Source organism: Rhinolophus sinicus, linkage group LG11 (genome assembly GCF_036562045.2).
Source record: "Rhinolophus sinicus isolate RSC01 linkage group LG11, ASM3656204v1, whole genome shotgun sequence".
Taxonomy (NCBI): Eukaryota; Metazoa; Chordata; class Mammalia; order Chiroptera; family Rhinolophidae; genus Rhinolophus; species Rhinolophus sinicus.
The window spans coordinates 33,682,216-33,694,717 of NC_133760.1; the positions used below are offsets into that span (position 1 = coordinate 33,682,216).

The 12,502-nt window shown below is 33.2% G+C and overlaps 1 protein-coding gene across 1 annotated transcript in view; it reads left to right on the forward strand.

The window, feature by feature from the left end:
- TERB1 (telomere repeat binding bouquet formation protein 1) overlaps window positions 1–12,502 on the forward strand; it is a 34,464-nt gene that overhangs the window by 13,943 nt on the left and 8,019 nt on the right. Inside the window, exons 8-14 of the mRNA XM_074316016.1 lie at window positions 210–362; window positions 1,585–1,716; window positions 2,722–2,847; window positions 3,996–4,156; window positions 9,577–9,926; window positions 10,960–11,024; window positions 11,326–11,421. Of these exons, the coding sequence (XP_074172117.1) occupies window positions 210–362; window positions 1,585–1,716; window positions 2,722–2,847; window positions 3,996–4,156; window positions 9,577–9,926; window positions 10,960–11,024; window positions 11,326–11,421 (1,083 nt within the window). The remainder of the gene's footprint in view (window positions 1–209; window positions 363–1,584; window positions 1,717–2,721; window positions 2,848–3,995; window positions 4,157–9,576; window positions 9,927–10,959; window positions 11,025–11,325; window positions 11,422–12,502) is intronic.

Genomic DNA, 12,502 nt, shown 5'->3' on the forward strand with positions numbered 1-12,502 from the left:
TATAAGGAACTTGAGCATCCTCAGAATTTGGTATCCATGGGGGAGAATGGGGGTGAGGGGAAGTCTTGGAACCAATACCCTGTGGATACTGAGGGATGACTGTATTTGAAAAAGTCAAGTTAATGTTATATTTTGTGCAAATTAATTGAATGAAACCATACAATTGTCTTGTCTGAGGTATTAAGAGTTCTGCTACTTTATTCCTTAAGCATATGTTCAGAAATACTTTATATCTGTGGGTGGACTGGATGTACTGTCTCAAGTTCTTGTGAAGCTGGAATTTGATTCACTCAAGACTCTTTCCAATGCTAAGCTTGCAGTGGTGGTGATAAAGACAGTGGATGCGTGTATTGCTGATAATCGTGAGTAAAAAGGCTTAGTAATTTTTCTACAATTCCATTTTATTTGAATTCAACATGGTGAATGTTTAAATGGTAGCTTGAATACTAACATGGATTGGACTTACAGTTTTTCACAAGTGGGAGGGAATCTTAGAAATGATCTAGGCTAACTGCTTATTTCCCCATGAGGTTATAGCTTCTCTAAGGGTTCAAATCTAGGTCTTCTAATTTCAAGTCTAATGATGATAAGTTGTATCATTCTTAAACCCTTGTTTCACTTAAAAAGTGGCATTAAATTAAAGAATTTAGATGAGAAAATCAAGGGACATTTGAGAAACAAGGAATGGAAAACTCTATTTATAGATTTTTAAAAAATTACGTAAAGAATTAAGGTATGCCTCTTAAGTGTGAGGTCAGACTTATCCAGCCATAACTAGTGAGTGACAGAACCAGACTTAAAGCCATGGCTGCTTCTCACATGTACAAACACTGAGGAATGATAGTCTATAAATCTTTGTAATAAGCAACTCTTCACAAATAACTGAAAAATAAGTAGATGATTTAAAAAAAATCAGTTATTGAGGGCCTGCTATATGTTGGGCTCTATGTGAGATACAAAGATGACTAAGATACAGTCCCTCCAGGAATTTACAACCTTATTGTTGATATAAATATTGTTAGACTCTGGGTGAACTCTGTTAAAAACCCTATGGGAAGTATAGCTTAAAATGGCGGACTTCTTGAATTTTGTCATAGCTCAGCATAGCTTTAGGTATGCTTCACTGCATCATTAACGTCGGTAGAACCATGACCAGTTAGTGTATTTCATTGACAGACAGGAATTGATGATATAGGAAGGTCTTGACTGTCTAGATAAGAAAAAATGTATTAGGTGAGAGTAAGCATATTTGGCTTTTAGGCTTCGTGTTACCAATATTATACAGGACAATTAAGAAGAAACCATTCTTCAAAAATTTTGCTTTAGTAAAATAACTTTCATATGAGAAGAGGGATTAATGAGGGCTATATCAGCCACCATCTTATTAAAATGCATTTATTTATATTTGCACATATATACACATATAAGATGTTACATATTAATATTAGATATTATATATATGTTATCTTTCCAAGGTAAGATCTGAAAAATAGTATATGTAAGATATGAGAAATAGTATATGTATAGTTACAAGTTTTAAGTTTGTATTTACTCTTTTTTTGTCTTTCTATTTTATACCAATAGCTACTTTTGGGGAAATACTATCCAAGTACCATATTGTTTCAAAACTTCTGACATTACTACATCATGAAAGTCTGGATTCAGAAGAAAAATGTAGCATTATTCTTACTCTTGGTCATTGCACAGAGGCATGTGGTAAGTATTAGATTTATTTAGTGCGCTTATTAAAACAATGGAGTGGAAATACACTTTTGTTATTTCCTTCCCACTCATATGTAAAGCTTAAAAATATTGCCTTTCTCCTAGTGTTTCAGGTCCCAAACAAGTCATTATGCTCCTCATCCTTAATCCATTGTATTTAGTTAGTCCCTAAGAGCTGTGGTTCTACTACTGTTTACCCCTCCTTATCCCTTTCTGCACAATTCCAGTGCTACCCTCCCATTTAGGCCCACAGCCCCTCAACATCTTTCATCAAGGTTATTGCAATAGATTCCTCCCTGTGTTCCTTCTATCTCCATTTTTCAATCTACTCTTCACACTGCTGCACACAGTATGATCCTGTTCTCCTTGGCTAAAACCTTCAAAAGTTCTATCTTTCTCTACCTGTCATTCTCTCTCTTTTTTCTCCTCCCTTCCATTTTTCTCCCTTTCTCCATTCTCCCTCTGTCCACTCTTCTTTTTCTTTCCAACTCTTTTCACTTTCCTCTCTTCCTCTCTCTTTTATCAACCCGCTCTCTTTCTCCCACTCCCACTTTTCCACTCTCCTCTGTTTGCTCTCTTTTGCTGCTTCTACTCTCTCTTCCTTCCTTCATTTTCATTTCCTTTATTAGTTTATTTCTCTATTCTTTCTATTCTGTATAATTTAGGATTTAGTATACCTTTTTAAACTTTTTTATTTTATTGAGGTTTGATTGACAACTATACCTTTTTAAAAACCAAGTTGAGGGCAATTTGTTTATGTTTATGAGGTATGACACTATTTGGCTGTGTTTCAGAAATCATCACTCATGAGACTTAGGTATTTTATGTGAGTCAATTATTTCCTAAATTTACAAAGTACTTTTGAAACTATTTATGTTTTTCTCTAATTTTAAATTTGAACTATGTTCATAATTATCACTAGGAAGAATTATGACTTCATGCAAATAGTTTATGATAAAATAACTATGTTCTACTTTAATTTTTTGATGTGTTTTCCAGAGGAAAATCAGTATGACCTTTTTAAAAACAATGGGCTTCCACTCCTGATACAAGCCTTAACTGAATCTCAGAATGACGAACTAAACAAAGCTGCCACTTTCGTGCTTTACAATTGCAAAAAAATTAGTAAGTTTACTGTTACTTAAAAAAAAAAAGTACCAACCAAAGTTTATGAAGGGGAATTTATATTTGCTTTGCTGAACAAAGCCCCTTTAGCTCCCAGGCTCTTCTTACATTTGAAAAGCAGAGTATGTAAATTGAACATGACAATTAAGAGTATGTCAGCATATAAAAAAATCTATATGGGAGAGAGCAACAGTATAGATAATTCATTTATTTTATGCAATGTGGACAATTGTAGTTGTAGGACTTAAATTTGAGGGCTACAGGAGACTTATGATTAAGTCAATATAAAGTACATTATTTAAAAAATGTTTGAATGCCTATTATTTACTAAGCACTATGCTAGGCATTAGTGATATAGTGATAAGAATCAGTCTGTGCACTCGTAGATATGAGCTTAGTTTAATTAGAGAAATAGGTAGTAATTGAATAGTCTCAAAAGTGAGTGTATTATTATAAATTAACATAAGGGTTTAGAATGGATGGAACACAGATCTTAGCCTATAACAAAGGACTATGACCTAGACTTGGAGAAGAAAAGGCTTTGGAAGGAAATGGAAGGAGCTGAGATCTGGATGTATAGAGTTAATTATAGGTAAAAAGAGGGGAATTTGTTATGGGCCAGTGTCTCAGGCATACGCAATAGTGAGGTACAAAGGCCCTGTGATAGGAGGGAACCTGGTGTATGGAAGGAATTGATAGCCAGTGTGGCTGGAGCACAGAGGTCAATGTACATGAAAAGGATTTTGGTCTTTTTGTAAGAAAAATTGCTGCTACCACGTGTGAAAAGAGAATTTAAAAGATTATAGAAAGGAACTACTTTAGGAAAACTATTTTTTAAAAACACTGCTTTAAAGCCAGTATCCCTACACCTGAAGGTGTTTATGTGCCTGGCAGAACATATTTTTATGCTATTATTTTTCTTATAACTCTGAAGAATAAAGTCTATTTTATGACTGTTCGGGTCCCGAGCATCTGTCTGCTAAGCACTTGCTTTCCACTTATTTTTAGTACCAATTGGGCAGTTGAGACAGTCTAGATGGGTAAAATTTAGAGAACGGGGTGTGGAGTCTGAGGTCATCATTATTTAAAGTGTTAAAATAACATTTCTAGTAATGGATAAACTCACTATTTTTTCCCACATTAAAAAGCTGAGAAATTATCTTTAAGTCTCAGAGAAAATGCTTTTGATGAAAATGAAGCAGAACAATTGAAGAACATAAATATGAAAGAGAAGACTATTGAAGAGTACTGGAAGAAAGCAAAGGAAATTCTTCACAGAATAGAACGGCTTGAAGCAGAAGGAAATGAGGTTGGTTTCTTTGTTTCAAAGACTATACAACTTTTTTCAAATATTTTTTAGCAACAGAGGTTGAAAGGTAAAAGATTTTTCTTGCCAAGTTATTTTTAGAATTTTTGATGATTTTAAATTTAAAATTCAATAGTAATACTTGAAAAATCATCCTTGAACATAGAAAACAAGATTTTTTAAAAGTGGAAATGAGAACTGAAAAAATAAGAGACATGGAAGAGAGAGCCAAAAGAGCTAATATTTATATAATAAGGGTTGAAGACAAAGAAAGGATAGAGCAGTAATAATGTTTCTCTCACTCTCTCTCTATGTAAGTGTATATGTGTGTATATATGCACATACACACATTTCTATTTTTTTCTGTGTATGCTTCGTGTCTTCGTATGGTATGCATTTTTAAAAATAAAAGCGTAGTGTTTAACTTAGTATAGTGTAGTACTTTCATTCTTTTAAATGATTGAGTAGTAGTCAATATCATAGATTACCATAATTGATTTGATTAGTCTTTATTGATGGACATTTATATTCAATTTCTCATCTGTGTAAACAACTCGAGTAAACATTTTGCTATACACACACACACACACACATTTTGTAACAGGTTTATTGAGCTATAAATCACACTCCACACAATTAATCCATTTAAAGTACACATTTCATTGGTTTTTAGTATACTCACAGCATTGTGCAATCAATTTTAGAGCACTTTCATCACCTCAAAAAGAAACCCTATACCCTTTAGTAGTCACCCTCCCTATTTCCCCCACTCCATTTTCCCCCCAGGCTAGGCAACCACTTAACTAATATCTATATATTTGCCTATTCCAGTCTTTTTGTTTAAATCAAATCATATAATATATAGTCTTTGTGATTGGCTTCTTTCATTTATCATAATGTTTTAAAGGTTTAGCCATGCTGTAGTATGTATAAGTACTTCATTCCTTTTTTATTAGGTTGATGCAAAAGTAATTGCGGTTATTGCAATTTTTAACGCTTTAACCCGCAAATACTTTTGCACCAACCTAATAATAAATAGCTTTATTGACATGTAATTCACATACCATACAATTCACTCATTTAAAGTGCACAATTCAGTAGTGTTTAGTATATTCACAGATATGTGAAATCATCACTACAGTCAAACTTAGAATATTTTCAAATATTCTAAATAATTAGCTATTTCCCTGTATCCCTCATCCCCAGCCACAAGCAACCACTAACTAATCTACTTTCTATATCTGTAGATTTGCCTATTTTGAACATTTCATCTGATTAGAATCATGTAATATGTGGTCTTCTGAGACTGGCTTCTTTCACTTAGCATAATGTTTTCAAGGCTCATCCACATTCTTTTTTATGGCCAAATAATTCTCCATTGTATGGATATACCACATTTTGTTTATCCATTTATCAGTTGATGAACATATTCTTTTATTTGTAACCTATATCTTTATAGTTAGCATGGGTTTCTTGTAGAGAGCATATAGTTTGGTCTTTTTTATCCCTAAATGTCTTCCTTTTAATTGATGGGATGACTTCATTTACATTTCATGTAATTATTGATATGTTTGGATTTAAGTCTATCGTATTGCTGTTTGTTTCCTATTTGTCACATTTGTTCTTTGTTCCTGTTTTCTACTCTACTGCCTTTTATATTATTTTAAAATGTTCTGTTAATATCTCATCTTGGATTATTGGCTAAACTTTACATATTTTTTTTAGTGATTGATTTAGGGCTTATAATATGGTCTTTATTCAAATATTATTATTCCACTCATATAGATTGTAAGATCCTTACAATAACATGCTTACATTTCCCTTTGTTCTTTGTGCTATTGTTGCCATACATTTTACTGCTACATTTTTTATAAATGCCCAGTAATGTTACTATTTTTGCTTTAAACAATTATTTTTTTGAAATATTTTTATTAATATATTATTTACATACAGTGATAATCACACATTTTAAATATAGTTTAAGACAGTTTTACACAGTGTTGTAACTATTATGACAGTCAGGATATAGAATATTTCACTCACCCTAAAGTGTTTCCTTGTGTCCCTTGGCAGGCAGTCCCATTCCCCAACCTCAGGTCCAGGCAATCATCGATCTGCTTTCTGTCGCTAGTTTTCCTTTTCTAAAATTTCACGTAAATGGAATTATCCATGTATATTATGTAATCTTTTGTGTTTGACTTATTTCACATAATATATAATGTTTTTGATTTTCACCAATGTTGTTTTGTTCCTTTTTACTGGTGAGTAACGTTCCATAGTATGAACATACCACAACTTATTTATTCACCAGTTCATGACATTTGGATTGCTCCCAGATCTTGGCAACTATGAATACTGTGCTATGAACACTGGTGTATGCTTTTTTATGTGAAGTGTACATTTTCATTTCTTTGGGTAAATACCTAGGAATGGAATCACTGGGCAATTATACTTTAAAGAAATTATGAACCTCTTGGGTTAACATTTCTTATAGTGCCAGTCTGCCTCCACTTGCCAAAAGAACACTAAAAGAAGAAAAAGCCCCTTCTTTCTCTTCTATCATTGTATTGTCCCTCTAGCACTTTCTAATGTGCTACAGAAGAATGTAGCTTTCTCTATCAAAATGAGAGACTAAAGCTCGCCATGAAATAGTGGTCTGTAGTTTCAGTTTTACAATGCAGGGCAAAGAAGAATCGATTTGGAGTTGAGGACCAATAAATTAATAACTGGTAGACCCTTTGTGCCAGGTACATAACTGTTATTCTGGGATACACTTTTACCATCATCCTGTAGATTCTCTTTGTATCCTTTCTGGTCTGATTCCCTGTTTCCTTTATCCCATGTCATCCTTTTCTTTTTTTGGTTTAGTCTCTCATTTTGATAGAGAAAGCTACATTCTTCTGTAGCTTTCTGAGAAAAGGGTACATAGGATGTAAATTTCTTTAGTCTTTACAAAATATTTTTGTTTTGCCTTCAGAATTAATTAATAGTTTGGCTGACAAAGTATTCTAGATTGGAAATCACCTTCCTTCTGTATATTGAGCATGCTGTTCCATAGTCTTGTAGCTTCCAGTGTTACTCTTGAGGTCCAATGCCGTTCTGAACTTTTGGTGTAACTGTTTTCTCCCTTTGGAAGCTTATATAGTCTTTATCCCCAATGTTTTGAAATTTCACAGTGAGGTATTTTGATGTCAATCTCTTTTCATCCATTGTATTGAATACTTAGTGGGCTCTTTCAATTTGGTAACTGGTGTCCTTCAGTTCTAGGAAATTTTCGTGCATTATGCTGTGATGATTACTTCCCTGTTTTCTCTGTGCTCCTTTTTTGAAACTCCGCTTACTTATTTGTTGGACTTCTTGAGCTGGTCTTCCTTTTTATCATTATTCTCTTATTTTCCTCTTTGTCTTTTTTATTCTACATTCTGGGAAATGTTCTCAAATTTACTTTTTAAACTAATCTATTAAAATTTTCACTTCTGCTGTGATATTTTTAGTTACCAAAGCCTCTTTTTTTACTCCCTTTAAATCATTATTTCATGGTCTTTATTGGCATTCTTATCTTAAATATTTTTCTTATTTCACTTCACTTCTCTTTCATTTTTATAGGTTTTTTTTTTCCTTCCTACTTCTTTCTGCTCTTAGGTTGGTTTTTTTCTTGATCTCTAGCTTTGTTCAGATTTCTGATGGTCTTTGGATGCTACTCATATTTAAAAGTCAGATGCTAAAAGTTTTCTTGGAAATTTGTTCACTGGATTCTCATAGGATTTATTAAGTGGGTCATTGTTTTTGGAGAACCTCCAATGTCCAATCTGCCTAGAGGTTATCAACCAGTGTTCTGGAATCAAAATGGAGGAAGAAAGCTTTGGGGTCTTAGTATTCAGTATGTAAATATTTGCTTAGTCTCTTTCTTGAATAGTATTCTGCCTTCAGCTTTGCTTGGAGTCTTCCAAATGTGAACACTGTTTTATCCCCTCCAGAGATTAAATTTCCAGCCTTGGGTAAGGAGGGGACCCTCTGGTGTCAGTCAACTGCCTGCTAAGTGTGTGTATGTGATGGCTTGGGATCTAGTAATCCAATTACTTCTTAAACAGATTTTCATCTAATCTTCCTGTTTTCAACCCCACCTTCTATGGGTTCCTGGTACCTCCAATTCCTGAGCCTTTTGAGAGTTTGGTAGCGTATCTTAGGTAGTTTCTTTTCCCATTGTTAGCTTTGGATTCAGGTTTATAAAGTCTGCTAAGTATGTTCTCATTCACCTGCCTGCTTTCCAATTTCCAAAGTTTTGTACCTGTTTCTTCTTCCGGTTCTCCTGTCCTTATGGTTTTGTGCCTTTTTAAAAATTGTTGTTCTAATTGGTTTTTTGGAAGGATCAAAAATAAATATGGGTTTTAAATTCATTATCTTTACCTGGAAGTCCTATTCTTTTTTTTCACAATTTCAGAGTATTCCATTGATGGAGTTTCAGAGTTCTCCCTTTCTGGTGAACATTCAGGTTATTTCCAACTTTTATCTATTACAAACAATGCTGCAGTTAACAACATTAATATTTTGTACATATAAAAGTATCTATAAATATGTACAGTTTTTATTATGAAAGATAATGTCAAATTGTTTCTTTATAGAGGTTGTACCAATTTAGACTCCCACTGTAATGTATGAGAGTGTTTCTCTACCCTTTTGATCTTTGCCAATGTCATAGATGAAGAAAGATATCTCAGTGTAGTTTTAATGTTCATTTCTCTTACTATAAGTGGATGGAGCACTTTTTCATATGGTTAAGAGGTATTTATATTTCCTTTCCTGTGAACTGTTCATCTTTTTTGCCTGTTTTTCTACACTATTGTTGATATTTTTCATATTTCATTGTAGTAGCTTTTTGTAGGTATTAGAAAAATTATACTGTAGCCCAAGATATGACTTTATGTTATTCTTTCTAGGTGTTTTGATTATCATTTGGTTTTGCTTCTGGCTCTTTTCCCCCCTTATATTATTCTTGGTCTCTAGCATAACTTTAAAAAAAAAAATTATGTGGTAAAATATGTTAGTTTTTTTCCTTTTACGATTTATTGATTTTGTGTAATAGTTGGAAAGATCTTCCTCACCTTAAGAACATTAAAATGTCATATCATGTTTTCTTTTAGAACATATATAACTTCAGTTTTTATATTTCGATATTTAATTTTGACTTTTTTTTAGTGTAAATTGTGAGATACAGGTCCAATTCATTTTTCCCCCAGATGGCTACCCAGTTGTCCCCAAATCATTTATTGAATAAACTCCCTTTTCTTTCTAATGTAAACTCCTTTTATCATGTATATTCTATTGACAATCATAAACTTTCTCTGCATTAAAGGGAGTGTAGATTGGATTATAAAGCAAATGGATTATCTTGAAATTATTTACTTATTATTTTTACATTATAGGAAAAAATACAAAGAGAAAAATTTAAGGATGATGTTTCATCTGTGAACATAAATATTCAAAATACATTGAAACACATCCATGCAGATAGTATTGGTGAAGGTCCCAAAGCAGAAGATGAGGATAAAAGCCAGTCTAGAAAGCTTCAGAGTTGTAAGTCCCATGGATTCATGTCTAAAGCATGTGCAGATGATGGCCAAATGAAGACCCTGTTAAAGAGTGCAAATCCAGTTAGTGCTTGTTATAGGGAGAGTCGGCAAAATGAGACTTTATCTAAAGCCAATTCAAGCTGCAATCTACACTTACATGAAGAAACAACTTTTGGGGAAAAAAGATTTGTTTCTCAGTCAAGGTATGTGGTTTAATAATTGTTTCTAATTTTTATTTATTCAGCAGTTATTTTTTTATGCAGTGCTGTGTGCCACATTATTAAGCACTGGAATATAATAATGATAACATGGTCTTGGGAGGAGCCTAAAGTAGGGAATGTTGGGAAAGGTGTTTGGACTGGGAAGTATAACTTCCCTTGCAAGTTATACTCAGGATTTTTGGTTTTAACTCATAAGGTATAGGGAATCATTGATGATTTTAAATTGAGTGACATGATCAGATTTGAATTTTAGAAAGGATACTCAGAAAACTGAAACTGAAACCCTATACCTGCAGGTATGCATTGATAATCCATCAACAATGTAGCAAAAGCCAGTTTGTAAATTTAATTTGATGAAAGCGAGTAGGGTATGAAAATCTGGTTTAGGTTTGCCTTTTCATTTGTTCCCTGCATCTCACCTCGATGTCCTTTCTACCTTGCTGTTAGCCTGTGGGACTTGACCTGGGATTGTAACTTTTCTTTTTAAACCCTGTGTTTTGCTTTTCTGATGGTTACTCTGCTAGGAGGGAAACTTTAAGGAGATGCTACTGTGTTCTGGGAAGGTTGCAGGGTAAATAGTGTTAGATGGATTACAGCATTACCACCCCCTTTTTCCTTTTCAAAACCATCGTTGATGTTAATTTTAATTGATTTCTCAGAGATACGGAATTAGAAAGCAATGAGATATGCTCTCACAGCCTTTTGCCCGCTGGCCCACTGATTTTGTTCTTTTCCCATCATTCTTTCTATATTCCTTTTTGATAACCTTTTCTTCCATTTTCTGTTGGCATCAATATTACTGCCCTCTGGAGTCTTGTTTAACTCCACTTTTAGAAACAAGGTTATAACTATCGCAGACCCTACTTTGGCAGGAATTGGTAGATTATGGTAGATCCTGGCTCTAGCTCCTTCTGTCTGCCAAACATCTAGAATCATACCATTGCTTACAGAAACATTTGTAAACACAACACGCAGTATGTTTATTTTTAGTAATCTGGTTTCTGTTTTCTTTTAGCAACCATGTTTTTAAAGATCCAAATCCCATTGTCAAAAATAGAAGGCAGCAATTACCAATAACAGGTATGATTAAAAATGTGTCTTCTTTGATTTTTCAAGCAAACAGGTATTTAGGTGACTAATATAGCTGAAAATGTGCATTGGTATATCTGCCCTCTAACATATAAGCCACGCCTTGGACTCTCTCTCTGAGGTATTAATGCCTGTCACCTTTTATTGATATCCAGAACTTTTTTTGTATATCCATCAGGATGACTGGATGTGTAGTATTGGGCTAAAGTTTATGAAAATCTTGATAATTAATCTTGTAAATGTCAGGTCCTTTTCATTATTCAAAAAACTTGCATTTTGAAATTTTTTTCAGATCCGTTTACATTATGTTCAGATATAATAAATAAAGAAGTCATCAATTGTCTATCAGCTGACAATTATTCCAAAATGTTCAAGTTTAGATGTTCAGGTAAATTTTTTTAAAATTACAATTGTTTCATAATTAAAGCTTTATATGATATTAGTTAACTAGAATTCGTAGTAGTTCTACCTGTGTGATTTAAACTTAATTTTCTTTGGAGAAATAACAACCTGGATTATTATAAAACATTCAAAACAATGCTTTCTATCTGTATCATCCTGTGCTCCAGTATTTATATGAATCAACATAGCTAATACTTTTTTATTAGTTTATTATTCTCTTTTTGTCACAAGTAATACCATCTGTAAATTTAATTTTACTGCTTAAGGTAAACATTTTTAAAATATTTTTAGAGAGCCAGTAAATAGGTGTGTATTTTGGATTATGCTCTATACATTATAGGCATTAAGTATTAAATAAAATCTAATTTATGGTAAATATATAAATGTTTCTAGTGTTCCATGCCCCAGTATTTACTTTTTCTGCAGGGCTCTTATAAATGTTCCATAGTGCTTATTTCATCCCTTCTTCTTCATACCCTGGTATTTTCTCTTTACTCTTAGTTGCACACCCTGCTGTATGAAGAAAATTGAGGCGATTCCACATTAGACTCAAAGTATCACTATTCTTCAGTCTTGGATGTAGAGTTTAATTTTATTACTCTAAAACTGATATCTAGCTATAATCTGAATCCCATCTCTCTTTATTGCTTCCCATTTTAATACTTGTGTAGTCTTTCTCTTCATTCCCTTTCTTTCCATTAACTCCTTTTGTACCACCTTAAACTATGTTAATTTCTCCTCGTTTTAAAGAAAATCCAAACACTTTGTGTGATTTGCTATTGCTTCAAGTATTCATCTCTTCTTCCATTGTTTACTGCCAGATTCCTGCTTTTGCTCCCTTCTCTTCCAGTGTATTCATTCCCTTTTTAACTCCCTGAAATCTGGCTTCTTTTATTGCCCTTCTACTAAACATTAATGTTAACAGATTACCTGAAGCCTGAAGCCTCATGTCCTGCGCCCCCCAAACCAATGACTTTTGAAAAAATTCTTATCCTATAGTATCTCTGCATTGTTCACTACCATTCCTTGAAATCTTCTCCTGTCAATAGTTTAAAGTCACAGTTCCC